We start from the raw sequence: 26,084 nt of genomic DNA on the forward strand, positions 1-26,084 counted from the left end.
TGCTCCCGTGCAGGCTGCCCATTGGCCGTCCGGGTCACGTGCTCTCCGCCGCCTGATTGGTGCGCGCGGTCTGGGCCGGGGGGGCCGGTGTGGGCCCCCGCAGCCTGGGGGTACGCTTCTCTCTGCCGCGGATGCTCGAGGCGACCTCCCAAGGCAGGTAGTGCCGGAGCAGGGCCAGGCCGGGCACCCAACCCGGTGGGCGCTCCGCCACGCTCGCCACCTCCCCGCGCCCCGGTCAGGCCTCCGCGCAGGTTCGGGGTCCGGTCCTGGGGATCATTTCCGTTCTCCGGAACCCCGAACTCTGCCTTGGTGGATCCGAGTGTGGCTCCAGGGGTCCTAGACCCTGCCTTGGTGGGGGTCCGAGGGTGGCCCCGAGAGTCCCAAACGCTGCCTTAATGGTCCGAGTGCAGCCCTGGGGTCCCAGGTCCTGCCTTAGGGCTCTGAGTGTGTCACAGGAGTCCCAGATCCTGCCTTGGGGGTTCAAGTGCATTTGTGAGGGTCCCAGACCCTACCCTAGGCGTACGAGTGCGGACCCGGGTCCTAGACCCTGCCTCAGGGGGAGTCTGAGTGCATCCCTGAGGGCCCGGAACTCTGCCTTAGGGGTCCCGGTGCAGCCTGGGTTTCAGACCATGCCTTGGGGGGGGGGGGGTCCCGGATCCTACCTTAGGGGTCCAAGTGCGGCCCCGGGGGTCCTAGACCCTGCCTTGGGGATCCAGTCCCATCCCGGGAGGTCCCGGACTTTACCTTGGGGTCTGGAGTCTGGACTGGGCGGGTATTGCAAACACTGCTTGGGGGTTTCAAATCCAGTCCGGGGATCTGAAGTTTATGGTGGTAGCTTGACTGGCCCTGGGGGTCCAGGCGAGTCGCGGTGGATCCTAAACTCTGCCTTGGGCCTGTGTGTCTGGCCCAGAGGTCACAAACTTGGCCTTGGAGTCTCCTGTCTGGCCCTGCGGGGATGAAGTCAGCGTTGGTAGCTCGAGTGTGGGAATGCAGCCCTGGGGCCCAAGACCCTGCCTTGCAGGGGAGGTGGGGGGGCGGGTCCTAGTGGGACTCCAGGGGTCACGAACCCTGCTTTTGGGGTCCCATCCTATCCCTGGAGGTCTCGAACCCTGTCTTGGGGGTTCCACTCCATCCTTGGGGATCCCAGACCCTGCCTTACGGGATGTGAGTGCAGCCCCGGGAGTCCCCAGCCTTGCCTTGCAGGCCCAAGTCTGTGACAGCGCATGCCCAGGCTCTGCTTTGCGGGGTTGGAGTGCCGCCCTTTGGGTCCCAGACCCTGCCATGGGAGTCCAAGCCCATCCCCAGGGGCCCCTGACTTTGCCATGAGTGTCCAATGCTGTCCTCCTTCAGGGGTCCCAAATGCTGGTCGGGGCTTCCCAGTAGGACGAGGTGGTGTTCCAAAGTCTGCGATGGTAGCCCGAGTGCAGCGTTGAGGGTGTGAGCCTTGCGAGGGTCTCAGGCCCTGCCCCGAGGGTCCGAATCGGGCTGGCGGATGGAGCTTGGTTCAGGATAGCGGAGTCCAGGGCATCACAGGAAGTGGGAGGCGGGCTGATTCCGAAGGCGCACCCCTCCCGTTGAGACTGTAATCAGTCCCGTCCTCTTGGCAAAACTTAAACACGGCGTGGTGTTGGGCGCGTCACAAGGAATCCCAGCCGTCTCTAGGGGGTTCTTGTTTTTACAGGAGAACGGTTTCAATTGGAATGGTCCTTCGTAAGTATCTGCAGAAAGCCATGGCCTGGCTGATGTTTCAGGAGACGATGTTCAGCCGCATCATGTAACAAAGAGAAGGCGGGAGACCCCAGAGGAACGTGGAGACGTGTGGCCTGAAACGGGGTTGCAGACACAATTTCCATTGAGGAATGGGTGTAGAGGGTGAAAAGGGACCTTTGAGGCCAGGACCTGTCATGTGCACAGCCTGGCAAGTGTGATCAGACTGTGCAGAATTACAAGTGTAAATTGAGATGGAGATTATCAGCCTTAAAGAAAACGGGTGAAGTCTTAGAATCTCGACCCAGGGTTGCCAGTGGAGCCCCGGACAGGTGGTCATTCCTGGGGGCCATTTCCCTGTGGATAGAACGAGAGACGGAATTAAAACTCCCAACACGGAAATCACGAATGTGTAAGTTCTGGTGGCTGGTCCTTTTGTGGCTAGTCTCCCTGCCCTCCTCCATCACAACGGCGGGAGACAGCCAGGAGGCCCAAGGAATGTCGTAGACCGGGTCCTGTTAAAACCTCGAGCTCCTTTGTCCCAGCATGGGTGCGTCCGTCCGGAGGGCTGGCTCTGGTGCTGGGGTGGTTCAGGGCTGCATGGGGAGGGCGGCTGGCTGCTTCAGTCCTGCCACGCTGCCTGGCGGGAGATGCGGAGAGGTCACCTCGTTCCAAGCCCTCCTGCACGGCCTTACCTGGGGAGTGGAAGGCCCGGAGCTCCTGTTTGCTGAGCACTCGGTCGGAGGGAAGCGCTGGTCCCCTCCTGCACACAGACCTCTCCGGCTCTTCTCTGCTTTGTGACTTGTCTCTGTGCTGCCCTGGCGTCATCACCAGGCTGTCCCCCAGAGCCTGCCTTCTCCGGGGTTTCCAGGGGTGTGTGGGGGGAGAGTTAACACACTCGATCATGAGGTAACGCAGTTGTTTACTGCTTTACTATTGATCGCATGTCATATGGCTGCTGCCAGAGCGTAGATGGTTTCCCCCTGAGTACACTGGGAACCCTAAAACCTTACCGAGATGAAAATCCAGGCCTCTGCAGAGACGACTCGGCAGACAGTCGTAGAACATCTACCGTTCATGGTAAACGGCGTAGATGTTGGTGTGACGGTGATGATGAGGCTGTGGGAGGAGCTGGGAAGCCAGGTGGAAAGAAGTGACCGTTGCCTGGTGTCGTCGTGTGATGGCAGGTTCCCAAAGGTGCACCGAGAGCCAGAGGGCTGGAGACGCAGTGTAGACTGCAGCTTGGCGTGGAACGTATTCCATTGCCTTGATTCTCTCCTACCAGTGATTTTGAGATGCATCGTTGATTTAATAACTTTTTCCCACCCCCCCCCCCAAAAAAAACAGACAAGCCCCAGCCATTACAGATTTGCTTGCTGGGTGAGAAGTCTCTGATTCACGGACGATCGTGCACTTAGAATCAGGAGAGCTGGTGGGTCACCTCTCCCCCTTCACAGCAGTGGGAAACGATGACTTTGATGTGGTGCCTCTGTTCCCATGGTTGTTGCCAGTTTCTTTTCAGTGGCTCCCTTTTTGTAACTTGCTTCCCTCTACTGGCAAGAGGTGTTAAGAAGTCTAATGGTGGGCTGTGCACTTAACATCCCCAGGGTTTGGGGGTGTCCGCACCTTTGGGAGAGGTGTTGTGAGTGAGTCGGGGTGGTAGTGTCATTACATGGCTTACAGCTTCAAGGGCTGCATTTAGCAACTTGACTTTTCTTGTACCTTAGATGAAGGTCTGGCCAAATTGTCATGAAATCAGAGTCCGTCTCAAAAGACGGTGGCCCTGAGAATGTGTGTAAACGCTCCTTATTAGGGATTTTGTCAGGATAACGATCTGCTCAATTTATATACATTCGTTACTTGGGCTTGAAAATGCATTTTCCCTCCATGGAAAGAAAGTGACATATTTGTGTAGATAATTAGAAGGTGCAGAAAAGAACCCAGAAGGAAATAAAGATCACCTACAATATGACCATGCAGAGATAACTATTGTTAAGATTTTGGTATGTATTCTTCCCGTTTTTTTAATGTACATATACACACAGGTTTGTGGATTCCTATAGTATATATTGTTTTATAAAATTTTTAACTTAAAATGTATCCTGCATATACTTTCAGTACATAAAGTAGCACTGTGTCTTGACTGCATGGAATGTGACTCAGTGGATATTTCGTCGTTTACTTAATCCCTCATGTTAGCTGGGCTTACGTGGATGCCTGGGGCTGTGGCTGCCGTGTAGTGGGATTACTGTTCTCTCTTCACCCCTCATGCATTTCGTATGAAAATAAGCCGCAGCCCGACTCTAATTTGGATAGTTGTACTGGGCAAATCACTGAAATGTAGAGGAGTTTCTCATTTGGGCATTAAGCATGAGTGAGTGAGAACCTTTTTAATTGAAGTATAATTGATTTACAATGTTTCAGATATACAGCAAAGTGATTCATTTATATATATATATACATATATATACATATATATATATATATATATATATGTATATATATATGTATATTCTTTTTCAGATTCTTTTCCATTATAGGTTATTACAAGATATTGAATATAGTTCCCTGTGCTCTACAGTAGGTCCTTGTTGGTTTTCTATTTTATATATAGTAGTGTGTATATGTTAATCCCAAACTCCTAATTTATCGCTCCCCCATCCCCTTTCCCCTTTGGTAACCACAGGTTTGTTTTCTATGTCTGGAGTCTATTTCTGTTTCTTAAGTAAGTTCATTTGTATCTTTTTTTTTTAGATTCCATATGTAAGTGACATATGGTATTTGTCTTTTTCTGTCTGTCTTCACTTAGTATGATAATTTTTAGGTCCACCCATGTTGCTGCAAATGGCATGATTTCATTCTTTTTTATGGCTGAGTACTATTCCATTGTATATATGTACCACATCTTCTTTATCCACTCCTCTGTCAATGGATATTTAGGTTGTTTCCACGTCTTGGCTATTGTAAATAGAGCTGCTATGAACATTGGGGTGCATGTATCTTTTATTTTTTATTTATTTTTAAATTTTTTATTTCTTAAAATGTCCAGATTTTTTAGTATTGAAATAATGTGACAATTTTTGAAATTAATGCATTTAAGGAGAAAATTCACATACTAATTGCTATTCATGTTTACGATGTTGGTAAGCCATTTAATAGAACTCAACATTATTATTGACTTAAGCATTTATAAAATATGAAGAGTTGCATTTTCTGTAACATGATAGAACATCTGTCTCAGTCTAAAAGTCTTTATCGTGTTTACTGGGGAAACACTAGGGCCACCTCATTAAAGCCAAAATCAAGATAAAAATGTAGACTAGCACATATTACTACTTTTAGTATATTATCTAAAATAATTACATAAGAAAAATATTTAAAGCAAATGGTTAAAATTACTGTTGTTTAAATATGTTGTACTGCAGACATTCAAGAATATCAACTAAAAACTGCTTTAACCTCTAGGAAAATTCAGTAGGGCACATGGAAACGACAATATAATGTTGAGAAACTTTATATATGCATATTATAAAAGTGTGTGTGTTTGTGTGTTTGAAGATAGGATTTAATAAGAGAACTTCATTTACCATGCAAGAGATATGTAAAGTTTCTGAGAGAAAAAACTTAACAAAGAATGTGAAATATGTACAGATATGAATAAAACTTTACAGTGTTTCAAAAGTACACAAAAGAGAACTTGAACAAATAGACTAATGTGGGGATAATTCTACAGAATTCTAATAAAGGACATATAACTGTACTGTAGACTACGGGGCCAAACATAAAACAAGTATGTGATTGGTTCCTGGTATTACTTCTTGTACTGTCGAAGGACAAAAAGGAGGTGCTTCACAGGTGAGGTTTGAAAATAGGCTGAAAGAATCATGGAAGGTAGTAGCAAAAAATATTCCACTAATTATTAAATATTCCACATGTGTCTTTTAAAATTAGACTTTTTATATTTTCCAGATATATGTCCAGGAGAGGGATTGCTGGGTCATATAATAATTCTATTTTTAGTTTTCTGAGGAACCTCCATCCTGTTCTCCGTAGTGGCTGCATCAATTTACATTCCCACCCACAGTGCAGGAGGGTTCCCTTTTCTCCACATCCCCTCCAGCACTTGTTATTTGTAGACTTTTTGATGATGCCCATTCTGACCGGTGTGAGGTGGTACCTCATTGTGGGTTTTATTTGCATTTCTCTGATAATTAGCGATGTTGAGCATGGTTTCATGTGCCTGTCGGCCGTCTGTGTGTGCTCTTTGGAGACATGTCTTTGTGTGGAAATACGCCTGCCTTTCTCTTGGGTAAATACCGGGAGTGGGGTGGCTGAGGCATATGGTAGGTACGCGTCTGACGCTTTACAAACCCACCAAACTGTTTTCCCAGCGGGTCCCTGTTTCACACTCGCATCAGCGGTGTCTGCGTCCCGGTGGCCCTGCGTCCTCTCCAGCCGCTCTGGGCCTCTGGGGTGGGCGTGAAGCGGCGTTTCCCTGTGGCCTCAGTCTCCGTTCCCTCATGTCTGTTGATGTGCAGCGTCCTGCCATGGCTGATTTTCCCATCTGTATGTGTTCGCTGAGGAATCTGTTGAGATCATCTCTGGGCCTTTTTTTGTTGAATTGTTTGTTTTCTTCTGGTTGAGTTCTGAGACATCCTTATAAAGACCTCTACCAGGAATGTGCTTTGCAGGTATTTTTTACCAGACACTGGCTTGTCTGTTCACTCTCCTAAGTGTCCTCCACAGGACAGAGGTTTGAATTGTGATCAGTTGTTTCTTTTGTGGATTACATTTTTTGGTGATGGATCTAGATCACAAAATTCTTTCCTCCAGAAGTTTTATGGTTTTACATCTCAGCGTTGGGGCCATGACCCATTTTGGGTTAATTTTTGCCTAAGGTGAAAGATGTAGGTCAGATTATTCTTTCTGCATTGAGTTGCCCGTGCAGTTTTGTGAGAAGCAGTTGACTGCGTTTCTGTCCATCAGTTTCTGGACTCCGTTCTTTTCCATCTGTGGGACCCTCCTTCACAAACACCATGCTGTCTTTGTTACTGTCGCTTTACGAGTGAGTCCTCCAGCTTTGTCTTTTTTTTTTCAAAATTGTTTTGCCTGTTCTGGTTCCTTTCTCTTTCCATATAATTTTTAGAATTGGTTTGTTAATATACACAGAAAATTGTGGTGAGATTTTGATTGGGATTGCATGGAATTTACAGATCACTTTGGGAAGAATGAACATCTCAACAATATTCTCTCTTCCAGTCCATGAACACGGTATATCTCACTGTTTCCTTTTTCCCTCAGTGTTTTTAATCGTGGTATAATATACATAACATAAAATTTACTGTCATAACTATCCTTAACTGTACGCTTCAGTGGTATTAAACACATTTATAATGTGTAACCATCATCATTAACCATCTCCATAACTCTTTTCATCTTGTAAAACTGAAACTCCACATCCATTAAATAATAACTCACCATTGCCCCCCCACCAGCCCCTGGTAACCAGCATTCTACTTTCTATCTCTATGATTATTCTGAGGACCTGGAATCATATATTATTTGTCTTTTTGTGACTGGCTTATGTCCCTTAGTATAATGTCCTCAAGGTTCACTCATGTCATAGCATATTGCAGGATTTTCTTCCTTTTTAAGGCGGAATAATATTCCGTGGTATGAATATCCTACATTTTGCTTATCCATTCATCTGTCGATGGACACTGTGTTGCTTTCAGGTTAGCTATGGTGAATAAGGTTGCAATGAACATGGGTGTACAAATATCCTTCCCAGACCTTGCTTTCAACTCTTCTGGGTATATACGTAGAGGAAGAATTGCTGGATCATATGTTTGTCTTAATGCCAATGCCACGCTGTTTTGATTACTGTAGCTTTGTGGTAAGTTTCAAAATCAGGAAGTGTGAGTCCTTCAGCTTTGTTTTTCTTTTTCAAGATAGTTTTAGCTATTTGGGGTCCCTTGAAATTCCATATGAAGTTTAGGATGAGTTTTTTTATTTCTGCAGAAAACATCATTGGGATTTTGATAGGGATTTCGTTGAATCTATAGGTCACTTTGGGCAATATTGACATTTAAACAATATTAAGTCTTTTAGTCCATGAACATAGATTGTGTTTCATTTATTTGTCTTCTTTAATTTCTTTCAGCAATGTTTTGTCGTTTTCTTTGTAAAAGTCTTTCTCCTCCTTGATTAATTCCTAAGGATTTTATTCTTTTTTGATGTTATTGTAAATAGAATTATTTTTGTAATTTCCTTATCAGGTTGCTATTGTTTGTGTATAGAAATGCAACTGATTTTTGTATTGACTTTGTATCCTTCTACTTTACTGAATTTATTAGTTCCAACAGTTTTTTTGTGGAATCTTTAGGGTTTTCTACATGTAAAATCCTAACATCTACAAACAGATAATTTTACTTCTTTCTTTCCAATTTGGATGCCTTTTTCTTGCCTCCTTGCTTTGGCTAGGACTTGCAGTACTCTGTTTAGGTTTCCTTTTTTTTTTTAAATTAATTTATTTATTTTTGGCTGCATTGGGTCTTCATTGCTGTGCGTGGACTTTTCTCTAGTTGCAGCAAGTGGGGGCTACTCTTCTTGGTGGCGTGCGGGCGTCTCATTGCGGTGGCTTCTCTTGTTGCGGAGCACAGGCTCTAGGCACGTGGGCTTCAGTAGTTGTGGCAGACGGGCTCAGTAGTTGTGGCTCGCGGTCTCTACAGCGCAGGCTCAGTAGTTGTGGCTCATGGACATAGTTGCTCTGTGGCATGTGGGATCTTCCCGGACCAGGGCTCGAACCCATGTCCCCTGCATTGGCAGGGGAATTCTTAACCGCTGCGCAACCAGGGAAGTCCAGTACTCTGTTGAATAGAGGTGGCAAAAGTGGACATCCTTGTCTTATTCCTGATCCTAGAGGAGAAGTTTTCAGTCTTTCACTGCTGACTTTAATCTACTGTGGTTTTTCATATTTGGCTTTTATTGTGTTGAGGTAGTTTCCTTCTATTCCTAGTTTTTTTTTTCTTATCATGAAAAGATGTTGAATTTTGTTGAGTGCTTTTTCTGCATCGATTGAGATGATCATGTGGTTTTGTCCCTTAATTCTGTTGTTGTGGTATCTTATTTTGATTTTGCATGTTGAACCATCTTTGTAATCCAGGAATAAATCTCACTTGGTCATGGTGTATAATTCTTTTAATATGTTGAATTTGATGTACTAGTATTTTTGCATCAGTGTTCATAAGAGATATTCATCTGTAGTTTCCTTTTCTTGTAGTGTCTTTGAGTTTGGAATCATGGTAATGCTGGCTTCATAGAATGAGTTAGGAAGTGTTGCTTCTTCTTATACGTTTGGAGAAGTTTGAGAAGGATTGGTATTAGTTCTTTAAGTATTTGGTAGAATTCACCAGTCAAGCCATCAGATCCAGTGCTTTTCTTTGGGGAGATTTTTGATTACTGATTGCATCTCCTATTAGTTATAGTGCTATTCAGATTTTCTACTTCTTTGTGACTTACTCTTGGTAGGTTTTGTGTTTCTAGGATTTTTCCATTTCATCTAGTTATTCCATTTGTTGGTGTACAATTATCCTTAGTACTGTCTTAGAATCCTTTTTTTTTTCTGTAGAATTGGTAGTAATGTTCCCACTTTCATAATTCTAATTTTAGTAATTTGAGTCTTCACGCTGTTTTCCTTAGTCCACCTAGCTTTAGGTTTGTCAACTCTGTTGATCTATTTGAAGAACCAACTTTTAGTTTCATTGATTTTTCTTCTATTGTTTTTCTCTTGTCTATTTTATTAATCTCTGCTCTAATCTTTATTATTTCCTTCTCTTTGCTAGCTCTGGATTTCATTTTTTCTTGGTAATTCCTTAACTTACAAAGTTATGTTGCTGACTTGAGATCTTTCTTGTTTTTTACTGAAAGCATTTACAGCTATAAATTTCTCCTTAGCACTACTTTCCCTGCACCTCATAAGTGTCGGTATCTTTTTTTTTTTTTTTTTTTTAGTGTCGGTATCTTATGTGTTCATTTTAATTCATCTCTAAATATTTTTTAATTTCCCTTGTGATTTCTTCTTTGATCCATTGATTATTTAGATGTGTGTTGTTTAATTTCCACAGTTTTGTGAATTTTCTGGTTTTCCTGCTGTTACTGATTTCTCACACTATCCCTCGTTGTCAGAGAAGATAACTTTGTATGATACCTATCTTTTTCAATCTATGGAGACTTAATTTGTGGCCTAACATATGGTATATCCTGGAAAATGTCCCTTGTGCACATAAGTGGAAGGTGTGTGCTGTTGTTTTGGGCTAGTGAGTTCAGTATTTGCCTGTTAACCTAGTTGGTTTGTTGTGTTCATTTCCCTTTTCGCCACTTATACTCTGTCTGGCCGTCCCATTCCCGAGAAGAGGGTATTGAAGCCACGAACTATTTCTGTAGAGCACTGTCTGTTTCCCCTTTCAATTCCATTAACATGGTATATCTCATTGTTTCTTAAGGTGTTACTTGATTTTTCACCAAAGTCTTGTAGCTTTCAGCCCACAGACCCTACACCTATTTTGTTAGAATGATACCTAAGAATTTACTTTTTAGGGTGCTCTTCTAAACGGCGCTGCTTTCTAAGTTTCAGTTTCCAGTTTTTCATTGCTTGTTTATAGAAGTATGACTGATTTCTTTATACTGACCGACCTTGTATCCTGCGGCCTTGCTAAATTCAGTTTTGACTTTGAGGAGACTTTTTGGTTACATTCTTCGGGATGTTCTGTGTAGCCCATCATGTCATCAGCAAATAGAGGTGACTTTATTTGTTCTTTCCCAGTCTTATTGGGCCTTTCATTTCCTTCTCTCCCTTCCACTGACTAGGACTCTGGGACACAGTGGAGTAGGAGCAGACATCCCTGCCCTGTTCTTGGCCCAGTGCACGTGCGGTGTGGACCTACATCCCCTCCTAGGAAGGAAGGAGACTGGTGCCTGCAGTGCTCGCTGGTGCTCGAGGGCGGCCCTGCCAGCCACACGGAGCAACTTTTACCTTTGGCCTCAACTTGTCCTGTTAGCATCTCAGGAGTGGGTTAAAACTGAGAGATACAAAAGGCATTTTCTGCAGTATTATGTATAAGAGCAGTAAATGTCCCAAGGGGGAGTGGTGGTTAACTGAGTTACGTTACATCCAGGGCTGGGGAGCCAGGTAGCAGCAGACAAGGTGTTGAAGAACTTCAAGATGTTTTATTTGAAATCATTTCAGACTCACAGAAAAGTTGCAAAATTAGTAGAAAAAGTGAGCGTATACCCTTCCCCCCGATTCCTCACGTTAGTTATCATACACATGTGCATCATTTTAACCTGTGTGTGTACACTTGTCGTTTTATTTTCCTGAAGACACTTGGGAGCATGCGGCTGAGGTGAGGTCCCTTCCGTGTACCTGAGTCAGCGGCGCTTCCTTCAGGCAAGATCAGGGGCCTGTCGCAATGAGGTTGTTGGCGGCAGGGAGCCACGTGGGTTCAGCGCTGTAGCCCGTGGACATTGGCCACAGTCTGCGGGGAAGGCCACAGTCCTGTCGGGCAGCTGTGTCCACATGTGACCCCTGGCTTCTGCTGTCGCGACCGTACCCCCAGGTCGCACCATCTCCAGGCATGACCCCTGGGTTCCACCATGATTCCAGGCTCTGTGGCCCCGCGAGGCTGCGGTGGTCTCGACCCCTCCTGCCAGCCCCCTAGGCTGTGCCCTCCCCGGAAGCGCAGGGAGAGCGGTTCCCTGCCTGTGTTTTGTGGTCTCACTCATCCCACAGGACTTCTGTCCCTGGTCGCTGGCCTGAGTTCCCTGTCTCCATCCTGGGTCCTCACGGGTGGGGTGATGGGTGCCCTGTAACCCTGCAGACGGGGTTGGGGGACAGGCCTCCACCCCTCCAGGCATGCGCGCGGGCCTCCCTGGACGCTGGTGGTTCATGGCCATGGTGGCAGGTCAAGGACCCCGGCTGTCAGGCTGTGGCAGGGACACGGGCGGGGAAGCCCCCATGGAGGCTGGAGGCTGTGATCTCGCCTCAGGGCCCAGGGAGGATCAGAAAGCCTGGCCGAGGCCCCGCCTGCAGACCGTGTCCCGTCCCCCGACCCCAGGTGGGGTGTTCGGTCCCGTCCCCAGAGCCAGTGTCTCGTCACGTGCACAGGTGTGCTCACCGCTGCCTGTCGCCCCCAGGCCACGTGGTCGAGTCCTATGAGGAGGTCGGAGTCGCCCCGCTGGCCCTCATCAGCCGGTCCAGGGCTGCCGCTGCGAAGGGGAGCCTCGCACGGGGGCTTCCTGACGTCCTTCACACTCGGGTGCTGAGCCGCGCTCTCCTGCCCAGTCAGGCTCCAAGAGACCAGGCGGGCTCGGACCTCTTCGAGGGGCTGGCTTAGGTAAGGGGCTGGCTTGTTTTCTGGGCAACGTTACCTGGTATCTCAGAGGGAAGGGGGACTGTGTCCACCCAGGGACAGAGACGTCCACGTCCTGACCCCAGGGCCTCAGGACGTGACCTCATTTGGAAGTAGGGCCTGGTCGTGTAAGTAGGTGAGACGGGGGCCTTAGGGTGGCCCCAGTCCTATGTGACTGCGTCCTTACAAGATGAGCGGAGACGCAGACACGGAGGGGAAGCCACGTGAAGATGAAGGCAGAGACGGGAGGGATGCGGCCACGAGCCCAGGGATGCCTGGAGCGCCCAGAAGCTGGAAGAGGCAGGAGGAACCCTCCCCTGGAGCCTCTGCACTTTCCAGTGAGACAGCTACCATGAGTGGGCCTGAACCGAAGGCAGCACCGTGGCCCTGACCAGTCTGTCTTGCCCGCGTGGCGCCCTGGGGAGCGGCTCTCACAGGACGCAGAGACGTCCTGGACGTTGCTTCACAATGTCACAGGACGTTGGCTTCACATGAGACCGTAGGATGCTGTTCTGTGAACAGGCCTGTCTCACCCTTCCTCCTGGGCTGTGGTCTCACGGGGGACTGGACACCGTGTGGGGCTGGGCTTTCAGCCTCTGCACAGGACCCCTGGGTGTTGCTTAAAAGTGCAGGTTACACCTCAAGAATGACGGAAGGTGAATTTCTTATCCGTCTCTGTGGATCTGACTGCTCCAGGGGACTCGTGTGAGTGGGATCACACAGGCTTTGTCCTTTTGTGTCTGGCTTTTGTCACTGAGCACAATGCCCTCAGGGTCAGTCACTCTGTAGCCTGTGTGAGAATTCCCTTCCTTTTTAGGCTGAATAACATTCCTCTGTGTGGATGGACCATGTTTTGGTTTTCTGTTCACCCATCAATGGACACAGGTAGTATGTGCATTAATTCCTCATGTCTCATAATATTCAGGGACTAACTCGCTCAGTGCAGCCCCAACTCGGATGGGCCACCTCCTTTTTCCTCATGGGGTCCCGACGCCCGGTCACGTGGGTTCATCCTAGCCAGACTCGGCATCAGGAGGGGGTTTTGACACCCCACATTGGGTCTCCTTCCTGTGAGACCCTGTGCTTTTTTTTTGTTTTTAACATCTTTATTGGTGTATAACTGCTTTACAATGGTGTGTCAGTTTCTGCTGTACAACAAAGTGAATCAGCTATACATATACATATATCCCTGTATCTCCTCCCTCTTGCGTCTCCCTCCCACCCTCCCTATCCCACCCCTCTAGGTGGTCACAGAGCACCGAGCTCATCTCCCTGTGCTATGGCGGCTGCTTCCCACTAGCTATCTATTTTACATTTGGTAGTGTGTGTATGTCCATGCCACTCTCTCACTTCGTCCCAGCTTACCCTTCCCCCTCCCCGTGTCCTCAAGTCCATTTTCTATGTCTGCGTCTTTATTCCTGTCCTACCCTTAGGTTCTTCAGAACCATTTTCTTTTTTTCAGATTCCATATATATGTGTTAGCATATGGTGTTTGTTTTTCTCTTTCTGACTTCATTCTGTGTGACAGACTCTAGGTCCATCCAGCTCACTACAAATAACTGAATTTCGTTCCTTTTTATGGCTGAGTAATATTCCATTGTATATCTGTGCCACATCTTCTTTATCCATTCATCTGTCGATGGACACTTAGGTTGCTTCCATGTCCTGGCTATTGTAAATAGAGCTGCAATGGACACTGCAATGGTACATGACTCTTTTGGAATTATGGTTTTCTCTGGGTATACGCCCAGGAGTGGGATGGCTGGGTCGTATAGTAGTTCTATTTTTAGTTTTTTAAGGAACCTCCATCCTGTTCTCCATAGTGGCTATATCAATTTACATTCCCACCAACAGTGCAAGAGGGTTCCCTTTTCTCCACACCCTCTCCAGCATTTGTTGTTTGTAGATTTTCTGATGATGCCCATTCTAACTGGTGTGAGGTGATACCTCACTGTAGTTTTGAGTTGCATTTCTCTAATAATTAGTGATGCTGAGCAACTTTTCATGTGCTTCTTGCCCGTCTGTATGTCTTCTTTGGAGAAATGTCTATTTAGATCTTCTACCCATTTTTGGATGGGGTTGTTTGTTTTTTTAATATTGAGCTGCATGAGCTGTTTATATATTTTGGAGATTAATCCTTTGTCCGTTGATTCGTTTGCAAATATTTTCTCCCATTCTGAGGGTTGTCTTTTCGTCTTGTTTGTAGTTTCCTTTGCTTTGCACTTTTAAGTTTCATTAGGTCCCATTTGTTTGTTTTTACTTCCATTACTCTAGGAGGTGGACCAAAAAAGATCTTGCTGTGATTTATGTCAAAGAGTGTTCTTCCCATGTTTTCCTCTAGGAGTGTTATCCTGTCCGGTCTTACATTTAGGTCTCCAATCCATTTTGAGTTTATTTTTGTGTATGAGTGTTCTAATTTCATTCTTTTACATGTAGCTGTCCAGTTTTCCCAGCACCACTTATTGAAGAGACTGTCTTTTCTCCACTGTATATCCTTGCCTCCTTTGTCATAGATTAGTTGACCATAGGTGCGTGGGTTTATCTCTGGGCTTTCTATCCTGTTCCATTGATCTATATTTCTGGTTTTGTGCCAGTACCATATTGTCTTGATTACTGTAGCTTTGTAGTATAGTCTGAAGTCAGGGAGTCTGATTCCTCCAGCTCCGTTTTTTCCCCTCAAGACTCAGCTTTGGCTGTTCAGGGTGTCTTGTGTCTCCATACAAATTTTAAGATTTTTTGTTCCAGTTCTGTAAAAAAATGCCATTGATAATTTGATAGGGATTGCATTGAATCTGTAGATTGCTTTGGGTAGTATAATCATTTTCACAATATTGATTCTTCCAATCCAAGGACATGGTATATTTCTCCATCTGTTGGTAACATCTTTAATTTCTTTCATCACTGTCTTATAGCTTTCTGCATACAGGTCTTTTGTCTCCCTAGGTAGGTTTATTCCTAGGTATTTTATTCTTTTTGTTGCAGTGGTAAATGGGAGTGTTTCCTTAATTTCTCTTTCAGATTTTTCATCATTAGTGTATAGGAATGCAAGCGATTTCTGTGCATTAATTTTGTATCCTGCAACTTTACCAAATTCATTGATTAGCTCTAGTAGTTTTCTAGTGGCATCTTTAGGATTCTCTGTGTGTACTATCATGTCATCTGCAAACAGTGACAGTTTTACTTTTTCTTTTCCAATTTGTATTCCTTTTATTTCTTTTTCTTCTCTGACTGCCGTGGCTAGGACTTCCAAAACTATGTTAAATAATAGTGGTGAGTGTGGATATCCTTGTCTTGTTCCTGATCTTAGAGGAAATGCTGTCAGTTTTTCACCATTGAGAATGATGTTTGCTGTGGGTTTGTCGTATATGGCCTTTATTATGTTGAGGTAGGTTCCTCTCTGCCCACATTCTGGAGAATTTTATCATAAATGGGTGCTGAATTTTGTCAAAAGCTTTTTCTGCATCTGTTGAGATGATCATATGGTTTTTATTCTTCAGTTTGTTAATATGGTGTATCACATTGATTGATTTGCGTATATTGAAGAATCCTTGCATCCCTGGGATGAATCCCACTTGATCATAGTGTATGATCCTGTTAATGTGCTGTTGGATTCTGTTTGCTAGTATTTTGTTGAGGATTTTTGCATCTATAGTCATCAGTGATATTGGTCTGTAATTTTCTTTTTTTGTAGCATCTTTGTCTGGTTTTGGTATCAGGGTGATGGTGGCCTCATAAAATGAGTTTGGGAGTGTTCCTTCGTCTGCAATTTTTTGGAAGAGCTTGAGAAGGATGGGTGTTAGCTCGTCTCTAAATGTTTGATAGAATTCACCTGTGAAGCCATCTGGTCCTGGACTTTTGTTTGTTGGAAGATTTTTAATCACAGTTTCAATTTCATTACGTATGATTGGTCTGTTCATATTTTCTATTCCCGGTTCATTCTCAGAAGTTTATACCTTTCTAAGAATTTGTCCATTTCTTCCAGGTTGTCCATTTTATTGGCATAGAATTGCTTGTAGTAGTCCCTTAGGATGCTTTGTATTTCTGCAGTGTCTGTTGTAACTTCTCCTTTTTCATTTCTGATTTTATTGATTTGAGTCCTCTCCCTCTTTTTCTTGATGAGTCTGGCTAACGGTTTATCAATTTTGTTTATCTTCTCAAAGAACCAGCTTTTAGTTTTATTGATCTTTGCTACTGTTTTCTATGTTACTATTTCATTTATTTCTGCTCTGATCTTTATGATGTCTTTCCTTCTGCTAACTTTGGGTTTTATTTGTTCTTCTTTCTCTAGTTCCTTTAGGTGTAAGGTTAGATTGTTTACTTGAGATTTTTCTTGTTTCTTGAGGTAGGATCGTATTGCTATAAACTTCCCTCTTAGAACTGCTTTTGCTGCATCCCATAGGTTTTGGATCACTGTGTTTTCATTGTCATTTGTCTCTAGGTATTTTTTGATTTCCTCTTTGATTTCTTCAGTGATCTCTTGTTATTTAGTAACGTATTGTTTAGCCTCCATGTGTTTGTGTTTTTTACGTTTTTTTCCCCTGTAATTGATTTCTAATCTCATAGCGTTGTGGTTGGAAAAGATGCGTTATATGATTTCAATTTTCTTAAATTTATTGAGGCTTGATTTGTGACCCAAGATGTGATCTATCCTGGAGAATGTTCCGTGCACACTTGAGAAGAAAGTGTAATCTGCTGTTTTTGGATGGAATGTCCTATAAATATCAATTAAATCTATTTGGTCTATTGTGTCATTTAAAGCTTGTGTTTCCTTATTAATTTTCTGTTTGGATGATCTGTCCATTGGTGTAAGTGAGGTGTTAAAGTCCCCACTATTATTGTGTTACTGTAGATTTCCTCTTTTATAGCTGTTAGCAGTTGCCTTATGTATTGAGGTGCTCCCATGTTGGGTGCGTATATATTTATAATTGTTATACCTTCTTCTTGGGTTGATCCCTTGATCATTATGTAGTGTCCTTCCTTGTCTCTTGTAACATGCTTTATTTTAAAGTCTATTTTATCTGATATGAGTATAGCTACTCCAGCTTTCTTTTGATTTCAATTTGCATGGAATATCTTTTTCCATCCCCTCACTTTCAGTCTGTATGTGTCCCTAGGTCTGAAGTGAGTCTCTTGTAGACAGCATATATATGGGTCTTGTTTTTGTATCCATTCAGCGAGCCTGTGTCTTTTGGTTGGAGCATTTAATCCATTCATGTTTAAGGTAATTATTGATATGTATGTTCCTATGACCATTTTCTTAATTGTTTTGGGTTTGTTTTTGTAGGTCCTTTTCTTCTCTTGTGTTTCCCACTTAGAGAAGTTCCTTTCGCATTTGTTGTAGAGCTGGTTTGGTGGTGTTGAATTCTCTTAGCTTTTGCTTGTCTATAGAGCTTTTGATTTCTCCATCGAATCTGAATGAGATCCTTGCCGGGTAGAGTAATCTTGGTTGTAGATTTTTCTCTTTCATCACTTTAAATGTGTCATGCCACTCCCTTCTGGCTTGCAGAGTTTCTGCTGAGAAATCAGCTGTTAACCTTATGGGAGTTCCCTTGTATGTTATTTGTTGTTTTTCCCTTGCTGCTTTCAATAATTTTTCTTTGTCTTTAATTTTTGCCAATTTGATTACTATGTATCTCGGCATGTTTCTCCTTGGGTTTATCCTGTATGGGACTCACTGCGCTTCCTGGACTTGGGTGGCTATTTCCTTTCCCATGTTAGGGAAGTTTTCAACTATAATCTCTTCAAATATTTTCTCGGGTCCTTTCTCTCCCTCTTCTCCTTCTGGGACCCCTTTAATGCGAATGTTGTTGCGTTTAATGTTGTCCCGGAGGTCTCTTAGGCTGTCTTCATTTCTTTTCATTCATTTTTCACTATTCTGTTCTGCAGCAGTGAATTCCACCATTCTGTTTTCCAGGTCACTTATCCATTCTTCTGCCTCAGTTATTCTGCTATTGATTCCTTCTAGTGTAATTTTCATTTCAGTTATTATATTGTTCATCTCTGTTTGTTTGTTCTTTAATTCTTCTGGGCCTTTGTTAAACATTTCTTGCATCTTCTCTATCTTTGCCTCCATTCTTATTCCGAGGTCCTGGATCATCTTCACTATCATTATTCTGAAATCTTTCTCTGGAAGGTTACCTATCTCCACTTCATTTAGTTGTTTTTCTGGGGTTTTATCTTGTTCCTTTCTCTGGTACATAGCTCTCTGCCTTTTCATCTTGTCTATCTTTCTGTGAATGTGGTTTTTGTTCCACAGGCTGCAGGATTGTCGTTCTTCTTGCTTCTGCTGTCTGCCTTCTGGTGGATGAGGCTATCTAAGAGGCTTGTGCAAGCTTCCTGATGGGAGGGACTGGTGGTGGGTAGAGCTGGGTGTTGCTCTGGTGGGCAGAGCTCAGTAAAACTTTAATCCGCTTGTCTGCTGATGGGTGGGGCTGGGTTCCCTCCCTGTTGGTTGTTTGGACTGAGGCGACCCAGTACTGGAGCCTACCTGGCTCTTTAGTGGGGCTAATGGCAGACTCCAGGACAGCTCATGCCAAGGAGTACTTCCCAGAACTTCTGTTCCCTGTGTTCTTGTCCTCACGGTGAGCCACAGCCACCCCCTGCCTCTGCAGGAGGCCCTCCAACACTAGCAGTTGTGTCTGGTTCAGTCTCCTATGGGGTCACTGCTCCTTCCCCTGGGTCCTGATGTACACACTACTTTGTGTGTGCCCTCCAAGAGTGGAGTCACTGTTTCCCCCAGTCCTGTCGAAGTCCTGCACTCAAATCCTGCTAGCCTTCAAGGTCTGATTCTCTAGGAATTCCTTCTCCCGTTGCCGGACCCCCAGGTTGGGAAGCCTGACGTGGGGCTCAGAACCTTCACTCCAGTGGGTGGACTTCTGTGGTATAAGTGTTCTCTAGTTTGTGAGTCACCCACCCAGCAGGTATGGGATTTGATTTGATTGTGATTGTGCCCCTCCTACCGTCTCACTGCGGCTTCTCCTTTGTCTTTGGATGCGGGGTATCTTTTTTGCTGAGTTCCAGTGTCTTCCTTTCGATGATTATTCAGCAGTTAGTTGTGATTCCGGTGCTCTCTCAAGAGGGATTGAGCGCACATCCTTCTATTCCGCCATCTTGAACCAATCTCCTGGATTGCCTTTTGAGTTTTACTTTCGGGACGGGTTCTTCTCTGTTTTCAACCTCTGACCCCCCCGGGGGCTTTTCTACAAGGGGTGAGGACACAGTCTCACCGGTTTTTTCTCCACCTTCCTTTGCTGGGTTTTCCGTGCCCCCCGGAGGCCGCGTCTGCACGTGGCTCAGTTCAGCTCTGGTCAGAGTGGCCGTGTAGCCTCACCGTGGCCCCCTCGCTGCCCGGGGGCCCCACCCTCCCCACGGAAGGCGCGTCGCCGGTTGAGGGCCTGGCACGGCGGCCGTGGCTTGGACCCTCTGCTGAGGGTGCATCTTGCCCCGAGGACGAGGCTCGGGTTCCAGCCTCCCCGGTGGGTGTTGGACGCACCTCTGCACTGGGCCAAGGCCAGGCCCGAGGGGCGGGGGTGCTGAGGGCACCACAGGCACAGTTAGTCTGGGGACCAGGCAGTGCGGCTGGGCCACAGGTGGCTGTCCCCACTCTGTGACTTTCAGTTTTGGAACACAGTGGCCACCAGTGTGTGCTTAAAGTGTTGCCGTGGTAACCGTCCCTTCCTACAACTCCCAGCATTGCCACCACTTTGGTGACACCTTCGAGGAGACGGTGACCAGGACGAACATAACCGTGGGCTCTGAAACGCCCCATCCCTGCTCTTCTGCCACAGCAGGAAGCCTGGAAGGTCTGACGGTGCCCCGCGGCCACCCAGCCGGGGCGTGAAGTCACGGTGAGTCGCCGGGGCCTGAGGACGGCGGGGACATGCTGGGGTCACCTGCTGCCTCCTTAGAAATCACCCGCCCTGGTCTGCAGTGTGTCCTCGGCTGTGCATGGGCACGGGGAATCCTGGTGTCCTGTCCTGTCGGGCAGTGGTTACAGCAGACGGGGCGGCTGTAACATCAGACGTTTGTCTCTTGTCCTGGAGGCTGGACTCTGAGACCAGGGTGCCAGCGGGTCAGGTTCTGGAGAGGCCTCTTCTGGGCCGGGTCATAGGCGGCCCCTTCTGTGTCCTCACAGGGCGGAGGGGAAGCTCTGTCCTGAGTCTTACGAGGACTCTGACCCCATCGTGGCGCCGCACGCGTGTGACGTCATTAACCCCGATCACCTCCCAAGGCCTCACCTCCTAATCCTGTCCCACTGGGGGGTTAGGGCCTCCACACGTGGATTTGGGGGGACATGCACACTGAGTCCATCCCATGGGGCTTATGAAGTCAGCCCCACCTTAGGGACGTTGGCCTTTGTGTCCTGTCCCTGAGGACAGGAGGAGGGAATGGGAGGAAGTGGCCCCGGTGTGTCATTGGGATATGTGACAGGTCGGGGGTGGCACATGGAGGGGGGGTCTCGCCCTGTTGCCCAGGCTGGGGAGTAACCTGTGGTTCTGTGTTGGGCTGGACTGTCCCCGGGTTGGGGGGCGGCTTTCCCAGCTGAGCCCGGGACCTTCCTGCCGTCTGCAGGAACCCCAGGGCATCTCAGGGGCCGGGTGAGGGCAGCACTTACCTACAGGTGCTTCTGCGTCTGCCGGGGACAGGCGTCCCTCAGCCCGGGGTGTCTGGGCAGTTCCTGCAGCTGCCTGCTCTCTGGTCAGGCTGCAGACTGTCCCCTCCATAGACCCGCCCACTTGGGCATCCCCGCACACCCGACCTTGGCCCATCCTTACACAGGGTACGAGGGAGGGCCCCGTGCGTGAGCTTCGTGTTGAGTGTGGGGACTTGTGCTGCCGACGGTGACGCGGGGAGGGGTCTCCCCGTCCCTCGGGGTGGGCATCTATCTGTCCTCTGTCTCATCTGAGCTGTCACGTTGTCATGACGGCGTGTGAGCGAGGTCGGTTTTCTGATTCTTCGTCTTCGTGGAAGAGTTGACCCCAGAATCGTGGCGTCCGGGGTGTGGCGAGTGGCTGTCTCATGCTGGGTTGTGTTTCCTCGTCTGTTTCCCTCGCCAACACCCCTGCCTTCACATCAGGGGTTACTCACAAGTGTCGGCAGATTCTCTGATGAGCCCGCCTTGAATCGGGGCCAACCTGGTCTCGGTCCCGAAAGCGTGTCGGGGGAGGCGGTGCTGTTCTTCTCGCCTCGTCCACTCGTCTGGGCTCGGCGCCGTGTCTGAGCCCTGGTAGGGACGGCCTGCAGCCCCCGGGCCTCAGGCTTTCTGCTGCTGCCGGATTCTACCCCCTTGGGGGTTGACCCCCTGCCCCTCGCGCGCTGCGGCGGTTTCTCAGGAAGGGCCGGGACGGAGCCCCTCTCGAAGCGTGAGCGCTGGGCGGGCATTCCCGGCCGGCACGGGTCCTTCAGGACCCAGGGTTGCGCACGGGCCAGGTGCCCAGCTTCCCCTGGACAGCCGTCGGACGCCCTTTACCCTCCCCGTCCTGCAGGGACGTGGCGACCAGCCTCCCCTTTTCTGCGGTTTCTGAGATCCTCACACGCAGGTTTCACGTTAGGTTTCCTGCAGTTTGCTCCTGGGCGGGAACGGCCTCGTTTCTTCCTCGTTGTGGAGCAGCCCGAGACGTCCAGACGATCCCCAAATTCCAGGAACCGAGCGTCCAACGTTGGCGGCCACGTCGGGCTCCACACGTGCCCTTCTCTCTTGGTAATGAATCGTGAGCGTCTCCCCTGGTCAGCGGGTTTCCGTCCGGTCGTCGTGCTGAAAGGCTGTGAGGGCGTCCGTGGACCGGAGGTGACGTGGCCGGTGCGGGCGTAGCTGGATGTAGGCAGACCCTGCCCCCAGCATCTCGGCCGTGGATCAGTGGCCTCCGTGTGTGTGTGTTGCTGTGGTTCTGTGCCCCCCCCCCAGCCCCGTGAGTGTCCCCAGCCTCAAGGGTCCCCGTTCACCTGCACTGCATCAGCCTGTGGGTCACCCTTCCCTCGACCACACGCCTGTTTCCCGGGACCCTGTCATTATTTTGCCTCTGGGGGAGGCGGAGGTGGGGAGACTCTTCCGGATTCTTCTCTGGATTGTCTTGAACCTGGGTCACCTGGGGAGGGGGCTCTGCCTTGCTGTCTTGGTTGACAACCTGATCCAGACACCGGCCCACTCCCCTGAAGTATGGGGGCCGGGGGAGGCCCCAGGCAGATATGGGGTCCAAACCCCTGCGGCTCGGCTCAGACCTGGGTCACAAGCCTGTGGGTGTGGCCACGGTGCACAGAGGTTTTCCAGCCTCTGTTGAGGGTGAGGAACCCCACACCCTTCCCCTGGAAGGAAAGGGGGTGTCAAGGCCACGATGGCTTCTCTTGGTAAAACATGCAGATACGGATCCCCAGAGCCGGGACACCACCTCCTCCCACCCCTGCAGGTTCACCCGGACCCTGGCATATTGGGTGCCCCCAGACCGCCCACCCCTGCACATGGGAGGGCCCCCTGACCCTGCACTGGGAAGGTCTCTCAGACCCCTGCACATGGGAGGTGCCCCCTGACACCCCCGCGCGTCCTTGGACACATACGGCCTGGGCAGCGACCCCAGTGAGTGCATTTGCGTCCCCTGCTACTCCACGGGCTGCTGGCTCACCGCCTGGTGCTCACGCCACCCACCGGGTGCACAGGTACGCTTAGGTCCCGCCCCTCTGCCTGAGCCCCGCCCACTTCTCTGAGCTCTAAGTCCTGAGCCCCGCCCACACCTGGCCCCGCCCCTCCGGGCCCATCCCTGTATAAGCCCCGCCCTCTCCCTGAGCCCCGCCCCCAGGGATGGGCAGGCCTTTGCCTTCCCGGAGGCCCGAGGCCCCGGAGCTCCAGGTGAAGGACGGAAGGACAGAGGAGGACCATAGCCGCCAGCGCGTCCCCAGCCTCGGCGTCCTGCTCCTGCTCGCTCAGTTCCGCAGGATCCTGGCAGAGCGTGAGTGCCCGGCCCCCGCTGTGGCGAGGAGGGCCGGGGGGATTCCCGCGGGGCAGGGCGCTCCCCCGCCCCCGAGCCTCCGTGTCCCCGCACGGCGTCCTCGCCGCTGTGAGCGTGGGGAGGGGGCACAGGTGGGCTCCTGGGGGGTCCCCTCCCCCGTCCCCGTCCCCATCCAGGTACCCTGTTGCTGCAGGCTCGCCCACTTGTGGGACTTCATCCCCGAGGGCGTGCAGGCCTTGGGGGAGGGGGGCGCAGAGCCTGTCGACAACCCGTCGCCGCCCCCAAGGGGTCTGTGGGGAGGTGGGGGGGGCGGGGGGTGAGAGGCGGGCGTCCTCGGAACAGGGAGCGGCCTCGGGGGGGGGAAGCAGCAGCCCTGCTGTGCCACCGCGGCTGACCACTCCTGCCATTGCAGAGCTGCCCGTGGGAAGAGCTCCACCTGGACCCCCGGCCGGCACCTCCGTGGTCGGCGGGGAACCCAGAACCATCTGCAGGGTCCCCGGTCCAGCAGGTGAGGCGTCCCCTGTGTTGTGGGTACTGGGGGGCAGTGAGGGAGCAGGTGGGACTCTGCAGCCGCTGGGGTCTCCCAGGTGAGACCTGAGCCCAGCGTGGGAATGGGAGGGGCCCCTGTGCAGTCAGCACCGGGGATCCAGGCCCAGGTCCCAGTGACCCGGGGCCACCGTGTGCACCATCACCAGCGGCTGGCTGGTTGTCAGGTGGCCCAGGCCCCGCTGAGCCACCCCAGGTGCTCTGATACCCCAGGTGTAGACTGGGGCTTGCTCGGGCGCCTCAGGCGTGCGCCCAGGCCCGCGTGGCTCAGGCCACTGTGTCGGGGGCGCCCTGGGGTCCTGGCGTCCCTCCTGACTCCGGGCTGGGGCAGTGCTGCCGGAGCCCCGGTGAGTGTGGGCCTGGGACGGCCCTTTAGGAGCAGAGGTGCCCCGCTCCGGGGCACCTTGTGCAGACCCCACGTGGTCAGTGCACCAGTCCGGGGGGGCTCTGGGCGGGAGTGCGGCTGGCCTTGCCCCCAGCTGTCTTCACAGCCCCAACAGCTGTGGCAGGTGAGGGTTCCCCGTCTGCCTTCTGGGGACTCGCCAAACTGTCCCTGACTGGGAACCACCCTGTGGGCGGCCGGGCTGACCTCTGGCCCCGTGTTTGTCCGTCCCGGGCCCTAACGTTTGTGCATCCATCCACGTGTCCTGAGCACCTGTCCTGTCTGTCTGTCCCCAGGGCGGGTCTGACTGAAGGCGAGCCACACCCGCTGGAGCTCACCTTGGCAGTTCCTCCTCCATCGCCAGGTGCCCAGGGGCCGGCGTGTGCCGATGACCCAGGCCTCGGGGCCCCCAGGCTGCGGGGCGGGTGACGGCGGCCCCTGCTCAGGACAGGGCTGTGTGACCATCAACTGGGGAGTCGCCTGCCCACAGCCTCCTCAGTGGCCAGTCGCCGTGCCCGGCTGGGAAGGCAGGTGCCAGAGCCGGCCCTGCTCCCGTCCGTGGGGCTCGGCCCTGTGTGGTCCCACGTGGTGTGGCTCTGCGGGGGCCGGCTCCTCCTCTCGCTGCCGGCCCTGCCGTGGGCGCGTCTTCTGTCCAGCGCCGCGGGCCCAGCTGCAGGGTGGACGGACTCATTCCCTGAGGTCTGCTCAGCGCCCAGACCTTAGACGGCCTGTCCCTGGCCTGGGCAGCGGGACGCTCGTCGGCCACCTCCCCCTGGACACGCGGGGCCGCACCCTCCCCTCAAGTCTCAGGTTGGTGCCGACTCAGCCGTGCCGGACCTGGGGGTGGCCCGAGCGGCGTGGAGGGTGGGCGTCGGGGCCTCCCTGTGGTGTCTGCGGGGAAGGCTCGCGCCCCATCATGCACAGATCAGAAGTGACCGCGGGCGAGAGCGCCCACCCGGGCCCACCGTGGCCGGAGGGTCAGGCTGCGACAGCCCCAGGGCCCAGGGCCTGGGACCTGCGCCCCCGGCTCCTTGCCCTGAGGGCCTCCACACCCTGCGGTCTCCCCGCAGTGACACCACCGTCTGTCCCCACGTCCCTCTGTGACCTGCGTTCGGAATCCCCAGCCACTGTGTCCGTTTTTGTCCCAAGGTGAGCCTGGGGCTGAAAATCCTTAAATTCTTTATTTGAAAATACAAACGTGATCTCATAAAACGTTTTTAAACTGCTCTGCACAGCAAATAAAGCTCAACTTTACATATTCTGTACATTTACACAAAAACAGTAGAAGATGATATGCTGACGTGGGCGCTCCCTCTGGGGGAGAAGCTGCGGCCAGGACAGTGGCCCCTGCGGGGGCGCCTGCGGCACCGAGGCGCCGGGGCTCCTGGAATGTTCCTGACGACCACACCCCGCCCCGAAGTCAGTGCACCTCCACGACCTCAGGCAGATCTCCTGGGGTGGCGCCTGGGAGCCACTCAGCCAGACGAGGTGAGCCGTCGGCCAGACGACGCGAGTCTGCAAACACCTACACTTGGAAGCTGGCCAGCGGGGCCGAGGTCGCCCTGCCTGCCGGGGACGCTGGGGCGCGTGTGTCCTCGCCGCCAGGCCGGGCTGGGGCTCTCGCGCGCGCGGCAGCTCCTCCGGGCCGGGTGGGGCCCCCCTCAGTGACCGTCTCTGGCCAGCTTCTGTGCTGAATAAATAAGAACGTCTCTCCATACAAACGCACTTCACTTTCTGTAAAAGAGCTCCACGAGCACACGGTTCTGTTCCCGAGGCAGAGGCCGCGTTCACGCCCCACGGAGGCCACAGGTCACGAGGGCGGCAGGTCGTCATCCCCGCACTCATACTCATACAGCTCGACGGTGCCCAGGCCGGTTGGCACCTCGAAGAAGGGCCTCTGGGCCAGCGGAGACCGCAGCGCGCCCAGCTTCTGGTCCACGGGGCTGAGCTCCGCCTCGTACCTGCAGGGAGGAGCTTGGTGAGGACGCGGGCAGGCGCGCCCCCCACCTGTGCTCCCCCACGGCCGGAGGCGCTGCTGGCAGCCCCCCGACACGCGAGCGCAGGACTGCCACGCCGACGGCCTCCTCGCTGAGTCCTGCC

The 26,084-nt window shown here is 50.5% G+C and overlaps 2 protein-coding genes across 15 annotated transcripts in view; one reads left to right on the forward strand and one right to left on the reverse strand.

Annotated features, from left to right (window-relative positions):
- LOC309653370 (uncharacterized protein) lies at window positions 1–25,705 on the forward strand. Of its 11 annotated transcripts, none has more exons than XM_082447986.1 (8): window positions 1–153; window positions 11,873–12,101; window positions 19,807–19,963; window positions 21,679–22,766; window positions 22,895–23,187; window positions 23,469–23,564; window positions 24,281–25,133; window positions 25,267–25,705. In XM_082447986.1, exons 5-7 carry the CDS (start codon window positions 22,909–22,911, stop codon window positions 24,293–24,295), a joined length of 390 nt encoding a protein of 129 aa, XP_082304112.1. In that variant the 5' UTR covers window positions 1–153; window positions 11,873–12,101; window positions 19,807–19,963; window positions 21,679–22,766; window positions 22,895–22,908; the 3' UTR covers window positions 24,296–25,133; window positions 25,267–25,705. The 11 variants fall into 11 exon arrangements, 3 of the variants coding, with proteins under 3 accessions (XP_082304112.1, XP_082304111.1, XP_082304113.1); XM_082447985.1 differs by having other exon boundaries at window positions 2–153; window positions 22,907–23,187; XR_014259134.1 differs by having other exon boundaries at window positions 10–153; window positions 21,679–21,816; window positions 22,520–23,187.
- The window catches only part of PPP2R3B (protein phosphatase 2 regulatory subunit B''beta), a 63,758-nt gene continuing 62,824 nt past the window's right edge, over window positions 25,151–26,084 (reverse strand). For all 4 annotated transcript variants that reach the window (XM_082447971.1, XM_082447973.1, XM_082447970.1 and 1 more), the window contains one exon: window positions 25,151–25,945. In XM_082447971.1, the coding sequence (XP_082304097.1) occupies window positions 25,795–25,945 (151 nt within the window). In that variant the 3' untranslated portion in view covers window positions 25,151–25,794. The remainder of the gene's footprint in view (window positions 25,946–26,084) is intronic.

This window comes from Balaenoptera physalus (assembly GCF_965194825.1).
Source record: "Balaenoptera physalus genome assembly, chromosome: Y".
In the NCBI taxonomy this organism is placed as follows: domain Eukaryota; kingdom Metazoa; phylum Chordata; class Mammalia; order Artiodactyla; family Balaenopteridae; genus Balaenoptera; species Balaenoptera physalus.